The sequence below is a fragment of the Pantherophis guttatus genome, chromosome 4 (assembly GCF_059756535.1).
Source record: "Pantherophis guttatus breed Tessera chromosome 4, ASM5975653v1, whole genome shotgun sequence".
Taxonomy (NCBI): domain Eukaryota; kingdom Metazoa; phylum Chordata; class Lepidosauria; order Squamata; family Colubridae; genus Pantherophis; species Pantherophis guttatus.
The window spans coordinates 57,824,475-57,851,001 of record NC_142066.1 but is presented as its reverse complement, the minus strand read 5'-3'; the positions used below and the strand labels follow the sequence as shown (position 1 = coordinate 57,851,001).

Genomic DNA, 26,527 nt, shown 5'->3' with positions numbered 1-26,527 from the left:
TGAACATCCATCTTCACCATTCTCTCATTTTCACCATTCTCTGCACAGCCTTTCTATCCAAAACAATAATGCTTCCAAGCCACACAGTGGTTAAGTATCCCAAATACTTAATTTTTGCACATAAAAATGCTTTGAATAATGGTGCCTGGCCAAAGTTCGTTCTCCTTTTTCACCATCTTCAAAGCCAGATATATTCTGTAGCTATTCCATTATGCAAGCAATACTCAGAAGGGAAAGCAAGAGTCCAGGCCTTTATTCACCCTAGGTGATTCTTCTTTCTTCCCCTTCCCTTTATTCCATTGCAGAAGATTTACATTCTGTAAACTAGTGTTCTGCACTACGAGCACAATTCTTGTTTTGCTTGCACCCCTGGCAGGTCCCTATGCTTGGGGTGAAAGAAGCACTTGGTCTCTCACATAGAGACAAGATCTAAAACTGGTCAGAAGCAGCTAGAACAAGTGAGAGACTGCTTCCCTCTCCTTTGGAATTTTCCCTCAAGGCAGGGAAGGATAGTAGGCTGTATCTGTTTCACTAACTTTTGAAGGCCTTTAAAAAACATCTTGGCATAACTCCTGAGCATCTTTTCCTTTTCCTCAGGAAAGAAAAGCACTACAGGGCCAGATACCAGATAAAAGCAACGACCAAAGAGAGAGAGAGAGAGAGAGAAAGAAATGCATGCAAAACCTACAAGGGAGCATAGTCCCTTTAGGATTCCCGAGACCTACCCATGGTATGTCACTGCTCTGTGAGCTCCATTTCCTGCTGACTTGCTTCAGGGTGCAATTCAAGGTTTTGGTTGGCATTCAAAGCCCTTGTTGGCATGAGGAATTGCCATTACAATGGGATTGGTCTGCCCCAGCAGTGCCTGCAAAGGAGGCATGCTGTGGGCCCCATCAGCCAGGGTATTTCAGGTGCCAGGATCCAGGAAATGAGTTCAATGATATTTCATTGTATAAAATACCACTATTTTATACAATATTTTATTTATTATGGTTTAATATGAACTGTAAACTCCATGTCCTTAGATTATGCAATGAGCAGTTTTTTGAAACAGTGCCCTCTGATTGCAAGCCTCTCATTACTCTGCATCTTGTGCAGAATAAAGCTTAACAAAGGTGTTAGATATCAAGTACAGTTCAAATGAGCCAATCAGGAATTAGTCCTGAGAGCGGGAAATTAGAAGGCACGGCAGTGGTTGCAGCCGGGGACAGCCCCTTCCTATATAAAGGGTTGCCCGGGGTTTGAATTGCCATTGCTGTTTCTGGAGTTAAATAAAAGAGTTACAGTTACATTGTTTCGAGTCTTCCTTCAATCGCCCACGATTTAACATTGGCGACGAAGGTGGGATCTGAAGGAACAGGACTGCACATCAATCTCCAAGCAATCATCAGCCACCCATCCGATCCACCGAAACACCGGTCAGATCATCGGCTATCGTGATGTCTGCAATCACACCGCCCGCTCCATTCAACCCAACCGGGGAAGATTGGGAAGCTTACATGGAGCTATTCTATATGTTCATGGAGGCGAACGATCTGCTGAGCTTATCAGAGCAGAGGAAGAGGGCCCTTTTCCTCACCCATTGCGGCCCGGCAGTTTTTAAAATGGCAAAAGCGCTTGCCGCCCCAGCCGATCTGAAGACCATGACCTGGACAACGTTGCAAGAAATACTCAAGGCACACTACGCACCGCAAGCATCATCCCTGGTAAGAAGGCATGAGTTTTATCGGAGGGACCAAAGAGAGGGAGAGACAATCAGTGCGTTCGTGGCGACCTTGCGGGAAATAGCTGCTGCATGCGATTTCCTGAATCTAGAAGAGGCCATGAGGGACCGTCTAGTACTGGGACTGAGGGACCTCACGTTACAGAGTAGGTTGCTGGCCCGGCCTCAAATTACATTCAAGGAGGCCTTGGAAGAAGCATCCGCAACCGAAGCTTCCCAGAAATCGGCGGCGGCTATGAAGAAAATGAAAAGCGGGCCGCCCGTAAAGGAGGAGGCGGCCGTGCACTATGAAAGAGTGGAATCGGGTTCGGAGGAAGAGGACGAGGAAGATGAAGTCCATCACCTCCGAGCCGATCGCAAGGAGAGACAACAGGGGAAGAGAGAGGCCTGGTGCTCGGGATGCGAAGGAAACCACCCGAGAGCCGAATGCAGATTTCGGGACGCTATCTGCCAAAGATGCGAAAAGAAAGGGCACATAGCGAGGGTCTGCAGGGCATCCCAGCCAGCCTCAAGGAAGACCAGACCCCCCCGATCGCCAACAAACAACAGAAAATTCCAGACAAGTGGGAAGAGACAACCGTTTGGGCGAGGACAAAGAAACGATGACCATCGGGCGGATCGAGGCGAGACCCATCAAACCATCGTGATCGGCCATGCCAGCGCGGGAAGGGCAAATAAGATGGCGGCAACAGTCTTGATCGAGGGGAGACCCTGCAGAATGGAGGTGGACTCGGGATCCAGCCTATCGATGGTATCCTGGAGAACAATCAAGAAGCTCCTGCCACACATCACAGCCCGCGACCTCAAACGACAGTGCCTCACCCTCATCGACTACCAAGGGAACCGAATTCCTGTGGTAGGCATTGGCAAGTTCAACGTAGCCTACAAGACATTCAAAGCCACGCTACCCTCACGATTGTGGACAGAGACCGGCCCAGCCTGCTGGGCATGGAGTGGTTCGAGCCATTGGGGCTAGCCATCACCGGCGTCGATCACATCGGAAACGACACCTGGGAGGAGGACCTGATGAGGGAGTTCGCAGAGGTCTTTAACAACGAACTAGGCAAGTACAAAGGGTCCCCAATCTCATTCAATTTAGACCCCCAGGTAGCCCCAATCCGAATCAAACCCCGGAGAGTCCCTTTTGCGCTACGGCCAAAAATAGACAAACAATTAGATAAACTGGTCGCGCAGGGAGTGTTAGAGCCAATAGACCACGCGAGATGGGAAACCCCCATCGTGACACCGATTAAACCGGACGGGTCAGTACGCTTGTGCGGAGACTATAAAAGTACATTAAATAAGGCGCTCCAACAAAGCGCATACCCTGTACCAGTAGTCCAACACCTCTTGCATTCCTTGGGGAGGGGAAGAATCTTCGCAAAATTGGATTTAGCACAAGCATACCAGCAGCTGCCCGTAGATGAAGCCACTGCGGAAGCACAAACCATCGTTACACACAGGGGCGCATTCAAATGTAAGAGACTGCAATTTGGGGTGAGTGTAGCGCCCGGGCTTTTCCAAAGCCTGATGGAACGACTCCTACAGGGAATCGAGGGAGTCGTCCCATATTTCGACGATGTATTAATATCAGCAAGGGACACGACTCAATTGAAGCAGCGACTGAGGGAGGTGCTGACAAGGTTCCAGAAAGTGGGACTCAAAGTTAAAAGGGACAAGTGCCAACTAGCAGAGACTCAGGTCGAGTTCCTGGGATACTTGATAGATGAGTCGGGAATTAGACCCACCCCCGGGAAGCTGAGAGCGATCAAGGAAGCACCCCCCCCAAAAATAAAACCGAACTGCAGGCATTTTTGGGGTTGCTTAACTTTTATAATATCTTCCTACCGCAGAAAGCTACCACTGCTGAACCACTCCACCGGCTACTGGACAGGAAGGCAGAATGGAAATGGGGGGAGCGAGAGAGGAAAGCGTTCGAAGACATAAAGAACCTTTTAACGTCAGACAGAGTTTTAGTGCAATACAGCGGGACATTACCCATAAGACTAACTTGCGATGCATCCCCCTTCGGCATCGGAGCTGTATTGAGCCACAAGATGCCTAACGGAACAGAGGCCCCCATTGCATTTTTCTCCCGGACTTTGTCAAAACCCGAATGGAACTATAGCCAATTGGACAAAGAGGCGTTAGCCGCAGTAGCCGGAATAAAAAGGTTCCATGAGTATCTCTACGGTCGGAGTTTTGAACTAATAACCGACCACAAGCCATTGTTAGGCATCATAGCAGGGGACAAACCAACACCCCCCGTTTTGTCACCCAGAATGCTAAGATGGGTGGAGTTTCTGGCGGCCTACAACTACACACTGCTCCACCACCCGGGAAAATCAATCGACCATGCAGACGCCCTCAGCAGGTGCCCACTTCCAGAAACGGGGGAGGATCCAGCGCCAGCGATGACCACGCTGCTAATCGAGACGATGGAGGAAGCCCGAATTTCTGCAGCCGACATCGCGAGGGCCACCGCAAAGGACAAAATACTGGCGCGAATTTTAAATTGGATCTGGAAGGGGTGGCCGGAGGAAAAAGACATAAGCATAGAGTTCCTGCCATACAAACGGAGGCAAAATGAACTGTCAGGACTAAGGGGGTGCGTGTTGTGGGGGGATAGAGTCATTGTTCCAAACACACTAAGACAACAGACACTCAGATTACTCCACGACGCGCACTCGGGGATCGTGAGGATGAAAGCCCTGGCCAGAAGCTACGTGTGGTGGCCCGGGATGGACAAGGAAATCGAGACGTGGGTGTCCTCCTGCGCAAACTGCCAAGAGTCGAGGGCGGCACCAAACTCAGCCCCCGTCCACGACTGGGAAAACCCGGGAACACCATGGGCCAGATTGCACATCGACTTCGCAGGGCCGTGCAAAGGGAATACGTTCCTAGTCATCGTGGACGCATATTCAAAGTGGCTCGAAGTAGTGCTCATGTCGACGACCACAGCAGACACAGTGATTAAAGTATTGAGACGCCTATTCGCCACACATGGGATTCCCGACCTCATAGTCTCCGACAACGGGCCGCCGTTCACATCAAACACCTTCGAGATGTTCCTCGCTGACCAAGGAATAAGGCACGCCTTATCAGCCCCCAAAAAACCTTCGACGAACGGTTTGGCGGAACGGATGGTGAGATCTACAAAGGAGACGCTTATGAGATTAGGCCCAGGGGACATTCAGGCCAAATTAGATAAACTATTAGCCATCCAGCACATTACACCAAGCGCCACGACCCACCGAAGCCCAGCAGAATTATTAATGGGCCGTAAGCTGAGATCCCCTCTGGACAGACTGCACCCGCAGTACAGCACAGAGAAGCCAACCGACTCCACGAGCAGAATCCGAGAGTTCCAGCCAGGGGACAGAGTCTACACAAAAAACCTGAGCGGAAACCCACTCTGGGTACCAGCAACAATAACCCAGGTGACGGGGCCCCTGTCCTACCGGGTCCAGACAACAGACAGCCAGCACTGGAAAAGGCACATCGACCAGCTCAGGGGAAGATTAACGAGAGTCGAGAGGGAAACCCAGCACAACAACCAGGGGGAAGGAAAAGACACGCAAGCGGTACCAGAGCGGGCCAATACACAAACGCCAGTTCTGGACACGCCTAACACCAGCCCGGAAGAAGATAACAGCGAGCACGTACCTGAGTCCACGGAGGAGGCGACAGGCGCCGAAAGGAGCCGGCGGGGACAGCCAAGTAAAGTGGGAGAAGGAGGCGAATCCACGCCGGAGACCGAGTTCGAGAGAGTTCCGGAGCCCACACAGAGGGAGCAGCGGACCTCAACCTCTCAACCCAAAGGCACCAGAACGACTGAACTGCGCAGGTCCAGTCGAACCTCCAAGCGACCCGCCTACTTACGCGACTACGTAGCATAGAGACCCCGGACGGGCAGACACTGAACTAGGGGGGAGGAGTGTTAGATATCAAGTACAGTTCAAATGAGCCAATCAGGAATTAGTCCTGAGAGCGGGAAATTAGAAGGCACGGCAGTGGTTGCAGCCGGGGACAGCCCCTTCCTATATAAAGGGTTGCCCGGGGTTTGAATTGCCATTGCTGTTTCTGGAGTTAAATAAAAGAGTTACAGTTACATTGTTTCAAGTCTTCCTTCAATCGCCCACGATTTAACAAAAGGCAAGATAGCCAGGGCCAGCTACTGGAGCATTTCTGTGGAGTCTTCCAGAATGGAGCAGTCCAAAGGCAGAGAAGGTAAGATACAGAGTGTGCTGGAGGGAAGAAAGTCAAACACACAAAATAATCTATTAGAAAAGGCAATCTTTGTGGAAGAGCCAAAGGGTCTCAGATTGTGGGTTGTGAGCAAATAGGAGTCACAATTTTCATGAAAGTTGATTAGGCTTGGACAGGAGGCAAATTGAAGATTGCTAATTCTTGCTTTGCTGGGCAAATCTGTAGTAGTGACTCTGTTTCCTGCTCGTTGATGATTTCCAGTGTGCTTTGGTATGCAAGTACCATGTTCCCCCCAAAATAAGACCTGGTCTTATTTTTATTTTTTTTTGCTCCACAAGACACATTAGGATATTATTTTTGGGGAAACATGAGATCAGTGTGATCAGCCTGGCTGGGTGCTCCACCCTCTGATATGCCATAAGAGGTGATGAACGCATGGGGGCTGATAATGTCCGGCAGCAGTGCAGCCCACCAACCCTTGGTCAGTGCACTCTGGAGCTGTGCAGCCCGTGCAGTGCAGGTGAATTGATTACCTGTGCAAGCAGCAGACAGAGGCAGAGCTGCAGGGGGCGGGGGGAGGCATGCAATCGGATATGCTGCATGGGCTGTGGGAAAGCTGACAATTGATGGGCTGGAGCGGGTGGTCGGCCATGGGAGGCACATCTTCGCTTGACAGCGCCAGCAGCAGACAGAGGCAGAGGCACGGGGGGGGGGGGAGACAGGCAATCCAAATGGGTTGAAGGCAAGCCAAGAGATGTGAAGATCGCCATGGACGACCACCCACTCCAGCCCACTGATTCTAGGCTTTTCTGTGGCCTGCATGTGTGTCCAGATCGCCTCTGTCATCGTCTGTGTTGCCAGTGCTGCTGCTGTGCAAAGATGAGCCTCCCATGGCTCCTCGCCCGCTCCAGCTCACCAACTCTCGGCTTTCCCACAGCCCGAGTGGTGCAGCTGGATCACATGCCTCCCCCCACCTCTGTCTCCACCTGCTGCTTGCACAGGTAATCAATTCACCTGCACTCTGTGGGCTGCAGCTGCTGCCAGACACCATTGGCCTCTGCACACTCACCACCTCCGGTGCTGGTCACGTCCCCCGGCTGATGATGATCTTAACTGAGGCTTATTTGGGGTAGGGCTTATATTAGGAGCACACCTAAAAATCAGGCTAGGGCTTATTTTCTGGTTAGGCCTTATTTTCTGGGAAACATTTGACTTAAGAATATAATTGAGCCCAACATTTTTGTTGTTGGTGTGACAGTTGTTAAGCGAGTTTTGCCTCATTTTACAACCTTTCTTGCCATAGTTGTTGGCAAGAAAACCTTTCTTTAACATAGTTGTTAAATGAATAACTGCAGTTCTAATTTCTAACACAGTTGTTAAGTGAATCTGGCTTCTTCATTGACTTTGCTTGTCCAAAGATCATAAAAGGGAATCCCATGACCTCTAGACACTGCAACCCTCTTAAATGTGGTCTACTTGCCAAGCATCCGAATTCTGATCATTTGACCATGGGAATGCTGCAACAGTCCTAAGTGGGAAAACCAGTCATAAATCACTTTTTTCTGGCAAATATTTTGTAGTACGAGGGACATGTAACTTCAGTCAGTAAACAAATAGCTGTAAGGCAAATCATCAACTATGGATCATTAAGCCATCTGTTGGCTGAATCAAGTCATTGCAGTTATAAATCACAGATCTTTTACTTAAGCCAATTTCAATTTGTTGAGCAACACAGTTTAGGGTGACTAGTGTACATAATTAAAAGATTAGAGAATTTTTATGCTATTTCTGAGTTTATGAACTATGGTAGCTGCTTATGAAATAAGCCATGATTGACTGGGTTCATCAGTCCTATGGATTACAAATGACACGACTAAGTTCATACAACATGTAGTCTTAAAGCTATCTACTTGTAATTTATTCAAGAAATGAAGTGTACATTTGACAGAGTAGGTATTCTAACTAGGTGACTTTTGCTATATAAATACGGTTTTGCCTCAATAACACTACTACATCTTAGGGACATTTGTTTTAAATGTTTTAATTACAATTTTAATTTTAAATATTTTAAATGCTTTAATTTTGTTTTGTTTCATATAGAGTGAGTTTGGTTTAGTGGCATCAGGCTAGAAACCAGGAAACAGAGAGTTCAAATCCTGCTTTAGCTATGAAAGCCAGCAGGGTGATTTTGGGCCAGTTTCTCTCTCTTAGCCCAACCCACCTCCCAAGGTTGTTGCTGTATGGAAAATAGGATGAGTCTCATATTTGTACTTAGAACAGAACATATTTGCTGATATTCTGCCTTAGTTATATGTCCCTCTTTCCACTTTTTATACTTGTTCTTTTTGTCTTTCAATTTATCAGGAGTTCTTTATGCAGCCATGCTGGTTTCTTTTGAAACGGTTGTTTTTCTTCTTCATTGGTAGTGTGCTAGACAGAGCTTTTATAATCTCAATTTTCAAAATTTCCCAAGCTTCTTGAGTTGTTTTCCCCTTGAGGATTCTCATCCATGGAATCGTTCCCAAAGTCTCTCTAAGTTTATTGAAATTAGGTTTCTTAAAGTCCAAGACTCTAGTTTGACTTTGTTCTATTGCTTGTGTTTGCATAATGTTGAATTTTAATATTGCATGATCACTCCTCCCCGAGGTTCTTGTAGGTTCAGCACCTATCATTTCATCTCTGTTAGTGAGAATTAAGTCCAATATGTCTGATCACATTGTTCCCTTCTCTACTTTTTGGGAAACAAAGTTGTCTGCTAGGTTTGTCAGGAACCTGTTGGATGTTCTACTTGGTGTGGCTTTTGTCTTCCAGTTGATGTCAGGGCAGTTAAAATCCCTCATTACTTTTATGATGTGTTTCCTACATACCTTAGTTAACTGATTAACAAAAAGTCCATCTCTTTCGTCTGTTTGGTTGAGTGGTCTATAGTATACATCTATGGTAATGTCATTCCCCCCCCCCCTTTAATATTGACCCAAATGCATTCAAGGCAGTTTTTATCATTGTTGTGCTCTATTTCTGTAGAGATGTAGTTATTTCTTATATATAGTACAACTCTACCTCCTCTTTCATTTGGTCTATTTCTTTTAAACAATTTAAATACCTCTAGCTATATGTTCCATTTGTGGGTTTCAACCCACCAAGTTTCCATAATGGCAACAATATCATATCTGCCCTCATTTACTTGAATTTCTAATTCACCCTATTTATTCTTCATACTCTGTGCATTGGTGTGTAGACATTTGAATCCATTTTGACTGACCCTGTGTTTACTTTCTATAAACCTGTATTGTGCCTGACTTCCCCTCCTTCCTTACCACCTGTTTGATTAGTGCACATGGTATGGCACTCACTATTAAACACTTGATTTTGCTTAACAGCAAGGTTGATATTCTTACCCACACAAATATCTATGTTACATGTACTGATAATCCTATTAATTTTAGATTGTTGGGGACAGAATGTTTTGTATCAATTAATTCTCTGTCCCCACTGTTTAGTTTAAATGTTTATCAAAAAAATCTGTGAATTTAATGCCAAGTAACTCAGTCCTTTTCTTTGATGGATGCAAACCATCTCTTTTGTACAGTTTTTCATTGGACCAGCTTCAGATATCATGACTAATATAACCAAAGCCTTCCCTTTTACACCACTCCTTTAGCCATACATTAAACTCCGCTATACTCTGGCCTTTTCCTTTTTGTTCCTTATATGCTGGCAAAACCTCTGAAAAGGTAAGCCCTACAACCTATACTACTAAATGAAGATGTGTTCAATATGTTCACTGCCTTGAATTATTTGTAATAATAAACATGGGTTAATAAGCATGCGCAGAAGGTCGGCGCGCGCGCGATCCCATTACAAACCAGTAGTAAAGGTAAATAGAATCCACCCCTTCTTCTGAGGATAGTAAAATGAGAACCCAGAATGTTGGGGGCAATATGCTCACTCTGTAAACCACTTACAGAGAGCATTATGAAGTAATTTATAAGTCTAAGTGCTATTGCGATTATTAAAAAAAAAATATTATAAATTAATAAGATTATTTGAATGGGGTCTTTTAGAGGCTTCTTTGTGTAGTTTTTTTTGGGATTTGCTTGCCTTAATTGTATAGGAATTAAACTGAAGGAAAATCACATTTATAAACAGGTTTGGAGATACCTTGTTTTGAGCAGGATGGCTGTTCTGACAGCAAGTTTGTGATCTTGTGTAAAATGAGGTCAATACCTTTAAGGTTGTATTCTTTATCATTTAAGAGCGAGATCTAATTGAGCCAGTCAACTTATAACACTAATTCTTTCAGCAGCAAAATAGCATTTATTTTTGCACAGATATCAAGGAGCATTGAGAGACTTCACAAATAGCAGGGCTTTGAAATGCAATAGGTTGCTTTTTACTTGACTCAGGCATGTAGGCAGTTGGCACAGTAATAGCCCATTCTCTTTCCCAGGTTCTAGGAAACTTCATAGGAAAATTGGAATGGAGAGGTGGGTCTTTTGTGCCTTTAGGGGACACAGCTGATTTCTCTAAAACGACGGCATTTCATCACTCGCAGGAAGGTCTCCACTTTGTGCAGGTCTTTCTTGAAGCAGGACAAGAGATTGTAGTTCTTCTGCAAAGCGACTTCACTCCGGAGATTGAATTCAAACTTGTCATAGGTGGGTCTAGGCAGCGGAAGGCTCTGGGAAGTACCATCCTGCACCTCCTGGAAATAGATGTTGTAAGTGAAAAGAGTAGTACAAAAGCATTAAGAATCTCATTCTGCTTCAAAAAAAATCACACACACACACACACACACACACACACACACACACACACACACACAAACACACCTACAGTACCTCCTTAACTCAAATTTACTGAGTTAAGTATTTAAGCTAGGAAATTGAGTTAATTTATAATAATGTATAATTTCTAATATATTTTATGTAATGACTTATTTATAGTTACAATGAAATATATATTTTATCCAATATCATTTATAATATTTTCAGTACTTGAGGATTGGGACATACTGTGTTTTTATGGTTTATTTTGTGACTTTCTGTTTCATGAACATAAAAGTAAGCCTGTAGCTGCATCATATTGACCCTCTGAACTGCATTCCACCATGGTCCATGGATGGAGGTAAAGCTATGAGTGGGTGACAGAATTCCCACTTTTCCCAACCTTGGAAAAGCATCTGAATATAGTCTGAGCTCCATATTGCTTACCAGCTTTTGAGTTCTGGAGAGGAGGCCAAGGGCTGTGCTGGTTGCAAATTAATGGGAGAGTTAAATATGTCTGGAAGACACTGAGTGGAAAAACACTACAATAACTATGAAGAGCTAATCTCATTCTGCAAATTCCATGATGGTTGAACACAGGTCCTTGTGAATTCATTTTGGGGTTTATTTTTCTTTTGGTCTTAAAGAATACCTTAAATCCATATACTTTCTAGTATATACAATCTGAAAATCATATAATTTTCTTTGTCGATAGCCCCATTTGTGTTATAGTTTGATACAGGTAGTCTTCAATTTATGACTGTAATTGAGCCCAGAATTATGATTGCAAGTCGTGCTGGTTATTAAATAGGTCATCAGGTGACCAACCTGATTTTACTTTTTTTGTGGCAGTTAAGCAAATACAAAAAGCACACCCATTGCCCAAGCAACACCCCACCCCCAAAAAGCCTAGTGTGGGGAGGTTTTTTTTTTTTTTTTTCTGGAAGCTGGAAGCAAATACCAATTTCCAGCAAGAAATGTTATAATAGCAGGATGTGGCAAGATGTAAATGAGGACTGTTTGCCAAGAGCCCAAAATGTGGCCATGTGACCAGGGAGGGAACAGCCATTGGAACTTTGAATCAAGAATCTTTTTGGGGATCCATTGTACCCTCAAATGATCACTAAGCGACTGGCCATAAGTCAAGGACTATATTTTTCTAGTGTTAATAAATCATAATATCAAGGCTTTCTCATTGGAAGATAATAATTTTGATGCCTGGGATTGTTCTGATTTTAGGAATAGAGAGGTCAGCTTTCTCTAGTTTCATAACATTAGCCAGGTGGGATAGCACAATCTGTGACAGTATTTAAAAAGTGCTTCTTAGAAGGGATTGCTTACCCTCATAAGAACTTGGATACCTTGTTCCAAGTCTTGGAGTTTTTCGTAGACTCTGTCTGACGTCCCAAACACAAGACTGTTTGTAAACATCCTGCTTAGAAACCGTATAGGATTTAGCCAGGACTGAATGAGAATCAGTGAAAACCTCAGCAGTTCCATGTCCTAGAAAAATAGATACACTTAAATTAAAAACTTCTGTTTTCTATCCTGACCTCCTAGAGTCCAAAGAAGGAGAGCAAGGATAATAGCATTCAGTTGTCTGTCTTAAGATAAATGGCAATAGAAGTTCAACAGGCAAGAAAATTCCAGCCAGGGCAAAGTGCCTATTTTCTGATCAGTTCTTTGAGTCTGCTTTAAAGCTAGTTTCTTGCTAAACATCAGTGATACACACTTTTCATTATTGCAGAGGACATGTACGGATAGTAATAGATAAAAATGCTTCCTGGATGGCTTTTCGATGTTTATAGATAGAATATATCTCTTTTGCTCCAATGAAAACATGACATGTAAAACTAATTCATAATACAATCTGATTTCTTTTTGGCTTAATGTGGAAGCTTCTCTATATAGGAAATAATTGTTCATAAGCCACAGTGGATGGTTTTTTAGACATTTAATTAAGCCAAAAACAAACAGCATTCTTGCCTAGCTTAGGTATGACATTGATTAAATGAAAGAATCAAGGAGAAAATTTGCAGAGGTACTATTTGGAGAGTAGCATGCCCTGGGATGGATTGGCATAATATGACTGAGTTCATTATACAAAATCATAATCTGTGTTTGCCTTTAACCATGTGCTGTATGAATCCAGGTTTGTGATTTGTAAAGCATGACTTCGGTTTAGTGAAGTAGGTGACTTTAGCTTTCTCAGTGTTGAGTTCAAATGCTATACAGAAGATCCCTGCATTGACAGAAAAGTACAATTTGTTTGCAGAAAATCTAGTGCTTATCCTTATTCTGATTCACTGTTTAATGGCATTATTCTGATTATGAGTATAGCTCATGAAAGCAAAAGGATGGTGGCTTTGGTGCCTTCTTTCTTCACATCACTAGCTGAGTGGAAAAACACCTACTAATTGTGCAGCAGATTCACACTGTTGCCTCACAAGATCCTCCTATTTGGGACATGTGTTTGACATCACAAGGAACGTAGAGAAGGGATGGGGCTATGGTGTCACCCTCTTACCCCCTTCTCTGAAGCACTAGTGTGCTTACAGCACTTCAGCAAGAAGAGGAAAGATATAATTTCAGAAGTGTTGTACCACTGGGCTCCTTTTTGTGCTGCCTTTCCAAGCTGAATAAAGAAGATTGGAGTCATGAAGGGAACTAAATGAGAAACAAAACTTTTATTTAGCATCCTTCTCCCTTCCCACATCCTTTTTTATATCAGATACTTCTGTGCTGGAAAGGGTGGAGATATGGAATGATTGGTCCCATCACTCCATTGTAATACTACATATAATACTGCTGGGTAAGCAGTTGGCACCGTCATGTAATTGTGATAGACCACTGCCCAGAACTGCTGTATCAAATTCCTTAGGGGAGAACAAAGCAGAATATCAGCAGAGGAGTTGGATTGGATTAGAGAGAGGTGCATGCCTGCATCATCCTGGACCAGTCAATAAGCATTTTTCTAATCCCACCCATTGTTCATCACCTGACTTTACCTCTGAGGAATGAGTGGGGAAGCATAACAGATATTACACATCTTAAGGGTGATGGATGCTTTTGGGTTAAAGAGGAAACACAAATGCCAAAACAGCTAAGAAAAGACGTACTACATCTGGGGTACAAACCAAATTAAATGATGGCAAAAGGTTTTCTGTATTTCTGAACAGAATCTCTGAGAGATATGGAAAACTGACTTGTGGAGTCTGGGAAGTATGCCTAGATAAAAGACACCTTAAATATGTCTTACTCATGGATTGTAGTCAAGATAAAGGTAACATCACAGGGCAGTGTGGCATGTGTGCCGGAAGTGGCACACAGAGCCATCTCTCTAAGCATGCCAGCTGTCACCCGTTGCTCTTCTGGGTTCTGGCACACACATGCGTGCTGGCCAGCTGGTCTTCACGTGTGCGGAAGCACCGGAAACCAGAAGAGCAGCTCCCTGGCTTGCATGTGCATGCCAGGAAGCTGAATTTCTGGTTTCCTGCGTGCCCATGCACGCCAGCCAGCTGGTCATTGCATGTGCATACGTGCGAGAAACTGAAAGACCAGATGATGGCACACGTGTGCACACCAGGAACCAGAAGCTCAGCTTCCTGGCGCTCATGTACTCTTCTGGTTTCCAGTGCTCCCATGCGTGTGCACCAGGGAGCTGCTCTTTTGGTTTCTGGTACTCCCCCGTGCACGTGCTGCTCCCGTTTCAGCACTCAGTGCCAAAAAGGTTTGCCAACACTGTCATAGGGAAACATCAGAGGAAAAAAGGTATTGCCAGAGAACGTTTGTGCCATGGTTAAATGCAAGAGAATCATAGTCTACATCTAGATCTTTGGCTGAATCTTGGCCAAAGATATTTGAAATTTGCTAATGTGATAAAGTATAGTTTCTAATGTTCTAATGTATAGTTTCTGTCCTCTAAGGAATCAGATCCTGTAACATAGAAATGAGAACCTGGCAGCCCTTCAGATGATTGACCATGCCTCTAGTCCCCCTTTGCTTTTACCAGGGTGTCTGACTAGCTGTCTGACTCTCCTCCAATGTTTAGAATACACTTATTGCTCTTTGTTAACACGTCTTGGAAACTTTGTGAAAGTGGGAAGTTTTCAGATGGGCAACACAAGATTATATATTTGGGGCACCAAAATAATTCTTCTATGGAATATATTATGATAGGAGTTGGCTTACTGTTTTTTGTTGAGTTTCCTCTTTCCTCATGGGTGAAGGGATAGTGTCAGAATAACAATATACAGTCTGAGAATTCTTCATGGAGTATCGCTGCTCTTCTGGGATATAGGAACGCTCCTTTATAAGTCCCATGAAATGTTGCCATTTACAAAGAAATAGAAACGGTGAGAGTGTACAGAGTCTTGAATAACATTATCTAAAAATTTACTAACTGAGCAAAGACATTAAATCAGAAGCAATGAAACACTAATATTACTTGGGAGAGTAAGCAGATAGTAAATATTTCAAAAGAGAGCCTTATCTAAAAATGTTCTGGTTTGTGGCAACTCTAACTTGATATGGTAATGGAAGATTTGAGAACATATAAAACATGTGAGGGAAAAAAACACTTTTCCATATCATTTTAAAAATTAAAGTGCTACTTGTCATACTTTGGATACCTCTTCTTTTACACTTTAATATATCCTGTGACTCTAGAGAATTCCCCATGTTACTTTTAGATGAATCTGTTCTGCTTCCAAACTGCTGAACACTCTAGCTTGCTATTACCAGGAATGATGATGCAACCTAAAAGTTTAGCTGACCTAAAAGATGGACCGCTACTCACAAATTCCTTGTAGGTATTTGTTGCGAGCTGATGAAGATGCTGTGCTCTTAGTACAGCATTGGTAAACAGACTGGAGAGTGGTATTGTGGGGAAGGCTCCTCCGTCTGTCCATTGCAGAGCCAAGATAAGCAAGCCAATGGTAAGCAAAGAGGACGGTCTACTGGTCCCTGCAGAGGAAGATGAAAGAGGTTGGCTTCTTAAATAAAGATGACATATTGGTAAGTCCTCCGCTCTAATGCATAATGAAGCACTAAGTGCAAGTTCTTTTCATGACTGGAACAGGGGTGGGTTCCACTTACCTTTACTACCGGTTTGCAATGGGAGCGCGCATGTCGCTCTTCTGTGCATGCGCAGAAACTTCTGTGTATGCGCAGATCACCGGTGATGACATCGTGGTGGGTGGGTGGAGCCTTCCACCGGTTTTACTACTGGTTCTATAGAACCGGACCAAACCGGGGGCAACCTACCACTGGACTGGAAACTTAACACATGCAAAAGATGCACATGTACAAAGATTCCATCTCTGCTGATGCTTCAGTTGAGGATTGTATCAGTTGGGTTTCTGGGTGGCAGGAGCAAATAGGAACCCATGTAAAACAGAAGCACTGCTATACACAACCATACAGGATGCATGATTTGAACATCCACCCCCTCTTTCTCTTCAAACTGACCATCACAATGCTTCTAGGTGAGTTGATAAATAGGAGGCTTTACAAGTTGCCGTTGCAGCAGTTTCACACATACATGCAGTTCTTGTTTTCTCTATTTGTTAGTTGAGCATTTTTTCAGATACCTGTTTGTGCCGAGTAAACCACAATTAGTGGCATTCTCTCTTTATGTTTTGTTTCTCCCTTGGGAGAATTGGGTCTCACTGTTGCTTCAGTTTTATACTCACCAGTATAAAATTTTAAAATTTCAGTAAAGAAAAAAATAAACACACCTTTTAGTTCCCAAATTTAATAACAACCAGAACTGCTTCCTATATTTTGCTTAATGATATATATTGCATAGAAAATTAATAACAACATTTTTTTCACTATAAAGGCTGGACCCACTGAATGGATGTCTTATAGCTATTAAAGATTCCAGTTCTCCGATCCATTAAAAAGTAGTAACTTCCCTATTGATATTCAGAAGCTTACCTGAAGCCATGTTGTATCAGCAAATCACAGAGGTGTTCTTCACTTTTCTTGTTGATGCTGCCCCTTCCATTCTGAGCTGTTTTTATACCCGAATATAATAATACATATATACAAAATCACATCTTTATGCATCTCTGTAAGCTCGTCAACATGCACTGATGCATACATGGAGGGGTAAGCCATGTGAATGAGTAAAACAGGAATGCTGAAGCCTGGATTGTATCACCCAGAGGGATGTGAAGGGGAAATTGTCTCAGCTGTGGCCCTTGGGTTTTTGTGGCAGCACCAACAAGGATTGCAACCATGGATGGCGTATTAATAATAAACAACAACTATCAGAATATATAATATGCCATAGTTGAACAATAAAATAATTTGGCAACCTAAATTCTCCCCTTAAAAGGTGCCAATTAGAAAAAAAAAATATTTGATGTTGAAATTAAGTATCATATTCCATGGGAAAAAAAGAATTTTAGATAGCAGTGAAGGTCATGTCTCCTGCTTTCAACCATGTGATTTCAGATGCTGGGCTAGGAACAAGGTCTTGGAAGCTAATCCTCACACTCATCATGAGGTTCTTCAAAAAACTGGGGTTTTTTTTGGGGGGGGAGGGGTGTTTGATCAATCCTTTGAATTGAATTGTGTTCAGAAACTGATCAAACCAACAATAACTGCAGCAAGAACTGGCATGATAATTTTTGTAGAACCATCCCAGCAAAGATTTGCATTAGAATTTGATTCTGTCTGACTCTCCTCCAATATTTAGAATACACTTACTATTCTTTGTTGAACATTTCTTGGTTCTTTTCAGTCCTGGCCCAAGGCATTTCATAACTAAAGCAGATTTCAAAAGTGCAAAAAAGAATAGATTACACCAGTTAGGCACCACTTTCACCCTAAACCGTCTCCTTGCAGATTGCTTTCAAGAAGGAGGCTTTTTAGGAAGAGACTGGACAGCTACTTATCTGAAATGGTATATAGGGTTTCCTGCTAGAAGACCTCCAAGGTCTCTTCCAACCCTATTATTCTATGTTCTGTGCTTTGCACTGTTAATGTGTCTGCTTTCCTGCTGAACAAAGTTTTTTCAGCCAAATCTTTTTGTTTAATACTGTGGGGGGGGGGAGTATAGATTTATTGATTATATTATTAGTCCACCATTCATTCAGGAGGTCTAGGTGGAAGAAAGAGCCCTCTCCTGTTTTTCCCATATGCAAACCATTTTCCTACCCAGCAGCCTCCCTGCCTGAATTTATTCAAGCAGTGCTATGAAGCCTTAGGCTACTGGTCTGGAATGAGAGTGACATATCAGCAGAAGGTTCCAGAGCCAAACCTTGGCATTTCCATTTCAAAGAATCAAGTTTCCCTTCCTTCAACAATATGAAATGCTTAGATTGTTGGGAACATGTGGCCACTGATCAAGTAGCCTTTTATGTGGCATGCTGAGACTGGAGAACCACATCCACTTCCCAAATCCTACCTTAAGAATGGGTAAGAATGTTTCCTAGGATGCAATGCTTTGCCTTTATATTCTGCCTGGAATCCCAGGACTCATGGCACCATTGGACTGGTTGTAGCTAATAGGTCAAACTTCTTTGAGGGGATTTGAGGGATCTCTCAATTCCTGGCAAATAGATGGGGAAGAAATGGAGGTAGTAACAGATTTTATTTTCCTGGGCTCCAAGATCACCGCAGATGGGGACTTCAGTCAAGAAATTAAAAGACGCTTGCTCCTGGGGAGGAAATCTAGACAATCTAGACAACATGGCAAATCTAGACAACATACTAAAAAGCAAAGACATCACCCTGCCAACAAAAGTGCGTATAGTCAAGGCTATGGTTTTCCCAATTGCAATGTATGGCTGTGAAAGTTGGATCATAAGGAAGGCTGAGTGCCAAAGAATCGAGGCCTTTGAACTATGGTGCTGGAGAAGACTCCTGCGAGTCCCTTGGATTGCAAGGCAATCATACCAGTCAGTCCTAGAGGAGATCAACCCTGACTGCTCTTTAGAAGGTCAGATCCTGAAGATAAAATTCAAATATTTTGGCCACCTAATGAGAAGGAAGGACTCACTGGAAAAGAGCCTAATGCTGGGAAATATTGAGGGCAAAAGAAGAAGAGGACGACAGAGAATGAGGTGGCTGGATGGAGTAATTGAAGCAGTAGGCATGAGCTTAAGTGGACTCCAGAGGATGGTAGGGGACAGGAAGGCCTGGAGGAACATTGTCCATGGGGTCATGATGGGTTGGACATGACTTCGCAACTAACAACAACAAAAGGATGACATACAGATCTTCTTCCAAACTGGGAAAAGTAAACTTGTTTTGTGTTGATTGTAGTGGTGGTTATGAAATTGTTATTAAAAAGTGAAATGGGTAATGTATCTGTTGGTTTTCTACCTTCCTCTCATACATCTTTAAAAGATCTACCAATTTTGGCTTGCTACCTTGGGAAGGGATTTGGATTGGAAAAATGGTTCTTGGAATTGGGAGTGGGGGACAAATTGCCCAATTGTAAACTAGCTAATCAAACAGATGCTGAGGAAAAGATAAACAGCAACACCAGGACTGGTGTTTTCATAAAGATTCAGTATGGGGAACTTTAATTTTGTTTCCCCAGCACTTTGGGGTATATTGGATGTTGTATAATTTTATTCTTTTATGCTGCCTTCTATGTTTTCTAGCTCATCCCAGCTGCCTACATGGCCTTCATCAAGAAGACACTTTAAAACTCAGGGGTTTACACTGCTGTAGTTCCACACTTTGAGGACTTGAACATGCACCAAAGGAAAAATTGTAGTTTCAAAATGTGTGTGCAGAGGAAAAAACAGATATGAATATATTTCTGTGCTCTGGTTTATTTTACGTGGGTGAAAAGGCTCCATTTTTTGGCGCTGTTTTTTTATACTAATTTAAATGAATGCTAAAACAGGTCTATAGGTTTGTTAGCTTCACATCCTAACTCTGTAAAAACATTTTTAGAAGAATAATTATGCAATTACCTGTATGTAAAGATATTATTTAAATATTTAAAACACTTTGCAAAATGTTCTTTAGAGCAAGCATATCAGAAAAGTGAAAATTTCCTGAATATTATTTCTTTACAATATTTTTATTCTGCTTATAATGCTATATCTCTCCCTAGAACCCATCACTTAAACAATTTCATCTAGTGGGATCCAAGAGAAGTGCTTCTCTGTTGTCATGCCTGCCATATGAAACAGTTTGAAATGTGGATGGCCCTGATTCTGTTGTCTATCAGAGGCTTTTAAAACCCAAATTTTCTCTAGGCACTAAATCTGGAGATTTTGTACCCATCTGCATTGTTCTTGATTGGATGAAGTTGTCCATGATATGCTTTATTAGTTTTAATGTATGTTTTGCCATTGCCAGATGCAAAGTATCTGGAGCATACATTCAGTTCAGTGGTGAAATCCAATTTTTTTCACTACCGGTTCTGTGGGCGTGGCTTCGTGGGCATGGTGTGGCTTGGTGGGCATGGCAGGGGAAGGATACTGCAAAATCCTCATTCCTTCCCCACTCCTGGGGCCAACCAGAGGTGGTATTTGCCGGTTCTACGAACTGCTCAAAATTTCCGCTACCGGTTCTCCAGAACTTGTCAGAACCTGCTGGATTTCACCCGATTCAGTTGCAGTTCAGAAGCTGTATTGTTCAAGCCTATACGTAAGAATCTAGTCAACTAAAAGTTCAACACTAAATTGACACCAAATAAGGGTCAGCGGAATTCAAGAAGGGTTGGACTTAGACCATTTATGGGAACGTAACTACTCTAGGCTGCCATTTAGCTCCACCCCCTAGCTCTGGCTGCATCTTCTCTTGCAGTTATTATATGTGATTTCCATTTGTGTGTGCTGCCCTAAATCACTTGCTGATTGGATAGCTATATAAACTGTTTGAATACATAAAGTGTACAACTTTAAAACATCTTTTGCATAATTTAAAAAGTTGCTAATGATTGTCATTGTGGAAGAAAAGACTGAATTCTTATCCATTCCTTTAAAATCCCATTTGGATTCTAAACAATGGTAGCAACCATTTGTATAATGTTTCATTAGGCACAATTATGGCATTGATTTATCTCTCTGTATGCTTGAATGAAACTTTTAGGCTTTAGTTCCATTGAGGACTAAAAACTTTTTCTTTTGAAAACCAAAACTAAAAACACTCTATGTTCAGAATATGGAGGATTTAATAATTTAGAGCAAAGTTCTGTTATTTAGGTCATGATGCTGAGTATGTTAATCTTTACATAGCAAGTGTATTGTTTATTTATCAGTCGCAGAGTTGGTAACACGCCCACAGGGGCTTATGCAAGCCAGCCGAAGATCTTCCAATCTGTAACATTTCAAAAAAAGGTTTGATGTCACTCCATTAATAAAACACAGATTTAGGAGGTGAGTTGTGTGCCTCTTCTCAGAAACCCCTCATATGGGCATGATGATAACATCATATAAAGGTCATCTCCTAGGAAAGCCATTGTGGGAGGGAAAGAAAGAAGTTGCATCCCATCCATCTTTGATGTCTAATAACTGAGGAGGCAGAAACACCTGGGACTGTTTTTTTCTTCCTTTCCCTCAGAGTTGGTTTTAGATAATGGCCATATTTTGAATACTTGAATAAAATTCTGGTCACTTGCACCTCATGAGGTTGCATCATTGCTGGAGACTACAGAAAAGACAAAATGGAACACACTTTCTTTGAAGAAATGTGTCCTAGCTTGGCAGCCTCCAATGTACTGAATTATGAGTCTTGCTCATTGGGATTCTCATTGGGAGTCTGGGAGTTGTAATTAACCAGAGAGAACTAGGATGTGGAAGACAGTGTGGTTTAGGAAATTATCAGCGAAAGAAAAGGCATCAGAAATGACAAATCCAGTCTGACTATCTGGCTGACTATGAGACGGATAATAATAATAATAATAACAATAATAATAACAACAACAACAACAACAACAACAACAACTGGTTTTGCACGGATTGAAGATAAGCAGCAAGAAAAAATCACAAAGTACCGAGACTTGCAAATTGAAGTTGAGCGACTGTGGAAAAAGAAATCATGTGTTGTCCCGATTGTAATGGGAGGCCTTGGAGCAATACCTAAAGGGCTACCCCACTATTTAGAAATTCTAAATTTACCGGACTTGAACATTTTGGCTCTATAAAAAACCACCTTACTCGGAACAGCTTACATCCTCTGATGATACTTTAACAGTTCCTAAATCCTTGGTTAGGACTCGAGCTGCTGAGCTATTAACCAGCCTTAAAGGCTGTGAATCTCATTAAAGATTAAATAATAATAATAATAATAATAATAATAATAATAATAATAATAATAATAATAATAATAATAGGAACATAAAGTGGAAAAGTTATAGAAAAGGAGAAGGTGAAGATCTTGTGGGACTTTCAAATACAGACAGATCATCACTTGGAACACAACATGCCAGATATCATAGTTGTCGAAAACTGAAACGTACAACTTATTGACATCGTGGTACTAGGAGATGCCAGATTTGACGAAAAAGAACTGGAAAAAATCATGAAATATTGCAACCTGGCCATTGAAACTACATGGCTATGGATGAAACATGTAACAGTGATACACATTGTCATTGGGGCACTTGGTACCATATCGAAGAATTTTATAAGATACATCAACGAATTGCAGCTTCCTGCAAGAACAGCAGTGGAGCTGCAAAAAACAGCGCTACTTGGAACATCGTACATCTTAAGAATGTACTTGGTTGATACCTAGGACGCTGGTAGCAACCCTTATCAACCATTAGCACCAGTCAATGGTATTTGTGATGCATTTTTGAATGTTTAGTTGACTGAGTTTCATGTTTAATGAATAAAGTAAATAATAATAACTTGTGTAACTTGTGTTATGACTTCACAACAAGCCTTTCACTATTTTTGTATTGGAAATATATGTCTATGCAAACAGTTGTTCCATTTTGGGTAGCAAAATACCTATGACCAAGTCTGCTTTTAACAAAGTGTCTGTGCTTGCATACACTGACTAGGTCCCTACTTTAAAAAGGGGTTTTAAAAAAATATTTTGGTTTTCCAAATGCAATCTCTGAAGGTCTTCCTATTGACAGATGTGTTCACCTAGGAATAAAAACCTCTGCAGTTCTTATCATTCTACCAACATGGTGCGTTCCAGATGTGTTTGAATTAAACTCTTGTGATCATCACCCAGCTTTGGCAACTGGCCATGCTGCTTGTTTAAAATCAACCCACCTAGAGGGCACTTGGAGCTGCATGGGCCCAAAACATAATTATTTACAAGTAGTTCTGTTGTTCACTGCCCAGATGGAAAAGGTTATTCCTAAGAAGTTGGTTATGCATATTGAACTAAAAATGTTACATCTTCAGATTTCTGTGTTGTAGGCATTTGAGTTTTCATGCTCCTGAAACAAAGCAGTAATATGCTAATTCAAAATTTGAAGAAAAAAAGAGTATTAAACTTTTTTATTATTTTGAAAAATTCAGCATATATGTTTGACATTCTTTCATAGGATTCTAGTAACATTTTTTAAACATAAGCCTAAGGAAGGAAAATCCTAACTGCAAAGCTGTAAAGCTCAGTAGGAAACATTATATCCTATAGAGCTAATATATTCCAGATATTTTCACCATAGCCATCTTGGTAAGGAATTCTGGGAGCAGTAGTCCCAGACCAGTGGTGGGTTCCTCCTGGTTCAGTCTGGTTCGGCCGAGCTGGTAGCGGTGACAATATGATGTCACCGAACCGGTTCTCCCCCCCCCGCCCTCCCACCCCCCACCCCCTCACTTTATTCTTACCTTTTATTTGGTCCCACCCCCAATCTATTGCTGCCTCCTGAGTCCCAGCTGATGACTAGAGGGGAAAAAAACTGTTTAAACTCTTGCCGTGGGGCTTCAAAGGACTGTCCTACAGCTGATCAGTGTTAAAAGCAAACAAATGAGTCGGGTCGTAAGTGCGAGGACTGGTCGTAAGTGCGAGGACCTTCCAGAAATGACTCTGACCAGCTAGCCACGCCCACCTAGTCACATGACCTCCAAGCCACACCCACAAAATAAGCCACGCCCACAGAACCGGTAGTAAAAAAAATTAGAACCCACCCCTGTCCCAGACCATCTGGATTAAAGAAACTGAAGCAATGTGATACTAGATACTAGTTTATCAGATTCAGTCCTCTGTTGCCTAGCCAGCTGGGAACAAGAGCAGGAAATGTTCAATTTAAAAAATGCCATTTGGGGAAGGGAATGTTGAACAAACTCAAGGCAAAAAGGTCATCTACTCACAAATTCATTTATCTTCTCAGCTTTTTTGCTTTCATTTTTATGGTGTGCCTCAAATTGTCTCTGGCTGCCTTCTCCCTTCTCCCCATTTGAATATTTTTGATAACTAAAGTAGACTGGTGGGATTAAGTCCTTGCTCGCAATGCCTACGTGTCTATGTGACATTGTGGAATGAGAGGATTGATGGGATTAAGCCTCCGCTCATGGTCTATGTGACATCTCACCTGTGCTGAGCTATCCTAGCAGGACCAAGGAAGTGGGCATGTCATACCCATATATGGTAATCATGTGTACATCCGGAAATGAATATACTGACTGAAAAGAATATATAAACTTGTATGTAACAACTCTTCGGGGTTCAGACTTTGCTGAGCTATCGCTGCTGAACCTTGCGCAATAAACCTTTCCTTTCGATAATGAGCTGGAGTGGTCTCTTTTCTGCAACACAACAGTCCCAGGGAATCTGGACATTGTGAATGCTGCTTTTTAGTAGTTTCTAGCAGATCCGCTGCAAGCACATTTTTAAAGTTTTTCTAGTGTGGAATTTTTACAGGTGATCCTGGTTGCCCCAGGAATAGGTGTCCCTTTGTTTAAGTCATCTGTGGCTGACCAAGCCTTTTCTTTCTTCACACAGATGTTCCCCCAAATTCCACTTCTCTGGTCTGTCTTGGTAAACACCAGTGTCTTCATATGCATCAGCTAGTTCAACCATCAGCCCCTGTTGAAGAAAAAAAAATAGAACCAGCTAATGAATGGAAATTGTGCCAACCAGGGCAACAAAGTGCTTTGTTTGGGGTGGGTGGGTAGAAACATGCTGCTCAACTTAATTTTGTTCTTTCTGCATGCCAGTAAAAGAACTGCCCAAAAGATGCCCTATGGGGACATAAAAGGAATCCTCTTTAATGAGACAAAAGGCCCATCTAGTCCAGTTCTTGACTAGTGGACTGTTCAGCCAGAAGAATGAAAGACACTGATTTGTACAGTATTGAACTAGATCCATAATCCATCCAAGACAGAATTATTTGTTGGCTCCCCAGAGTTCCAGATAGGGTTTTTCCAAGCCCCTCCTGGAAAAGAGGGGAATTGAATATTTCTGCATATGAATGAAAGACTTCTCCATGGCTGGCTACAGTTCTCTGGCCTGAAGATGACAGGCAAGCATGGAATATGAAGAGAAATGCATATATTTTTATGTGCTTAAGACTAAGAATCTCTCACTCTGTTGCTTACCGTGTAAGTATGTTCCTTCCAGAGGCATCTTTTCTGTCACCCTAAAGTGGTAGAGGGATATATAATCGAACTTCAGTTAGCTTGATATTTCTTCTGATAATCACTTGAGACCTATTGGCTAAGCATTCCTAGTTCTTTTCTTTTTTATTTCTTGCTGAGCTTATTTATCCAGTAATCTTAATGTTTTATTAAAAATGCCATATTTAGAAAATCTTTATCGATGGACAACAGAAAAGCCTAACTAATTAGAGAAGATCCTTTTAGATGAAATGTGATGATTTGAAAGAGAAGTTGCTTCTCTGTGGTCACTTTAGGGTAATGTCTGGTTTTGAAATATTTGAGATTGTTTCTGAAGTCCATTTGGTTATGGGCAAAATCAAGAAAACACTCAGTTCATCGGCTTTGTAAGGTTCTCTTACCCTATTTGCCTGCTTAGGCCATGTGTTCATACTTTTCAAATGAATATATGCTTCATCCTCAGAAAAGCACTTGACCTTACCTCAGCCCATTATCTCATTTCTATTTTGAGGATTTGTTTCAGTGTCTGTTCATGATAGGAACTGTCCAATAGCCCAATAGAGCCTGGTGGCGCAGCAGACTAATAGCCTGTTATTAACATTCAGCTGCCTGCAATTACTGCAAGTTGAAATCTCCCAGGCTCAAGGTTGACTCAGCCTTCCATCCTTTCTAAGGTAGGTAAATTGAGGACCCAGTTTGTGGGGGCAATAAGCTGACTTTGTATAAATATACAAAAGTATGAAGGCTATTGCTTAACGCATTGTAAGCCGCCATGAGTCTCCGGAGAAGGGCGGCATATAAATCAAATTTTTTTAAAAAATCTGGAGGGTGGTAGGGATAATGGTATGCTATCCATAGACATGGGTGAGGTAAGGTGGAGGGACTCCATGGCTCAGAAACAAGCTCAAAAGCAGGAGCTTTAACAGAATAACAGCATCAGAAGAGACCTTGGAAGTCTTCTAGTCCAACCCCCTGCTCAGGCAGGAAGCTCTGTACCATTTCAGACAAATTGTTATACAATCTTAAAAACTCCCAGTGTTGGAGAATTCATAACTTCTGGAGGCAAGTTATTTCACTGATTAATTATTCTGTCAGAAAATTTCTCCTTCTTCTTCTTTGTGGCAACTTCTTAAATATTGGAACACTGGTATTGTCAACTTCAGACCAAACCTGGTTGCAGCCATCTTTCTGTTCCTCAGTTGCCACCCAGAGGGGAAAGGGAGGAGAAAGGAGGTTGGAATGTATTACTAGACACAACAAAGAGCTTTCTCAGGAGAACCAAGGTTATCTCTACTGCCAAAAGATAAGGTTGGGGAAGGAGTGCCTGAAGAGCC

At 42.3% G+C, this 26,527-nt stretch overlaps 1 protein-coding gene across 1 annotated transcript; it reads right to left on the bottom strand.

Moving 5' to 3' along the window:
• Positions 1–10,226: 10,226 nt before the first annotated feature.
• LOC117664774 (somatotropin-like) lies at positions 10,227–16,702 on the bottom strand. The gene is made up of 5 exons (XM_034416074.2): positions 16,639–16,702; positions 15,497–15,663; positions 14,890–15,006; positions 12,040–12,201; positions 10,227–10,637 (listed from the first exon to the last, which is right to left on the bottom strand). Exons 1-5 carry the CDS (start codon positions 16,646–16,648, stop codon positions 10,437–10,439), a joined length of 657 nt encoding a protein of 218 aa, XP_034271965.1. The 5' UTR covers positions 16,649–16,702; the 3' UTR covers positions 10,227–10,436.
• Positions 16,703–26,527: the final 9,825 nt, after the last annotated feature.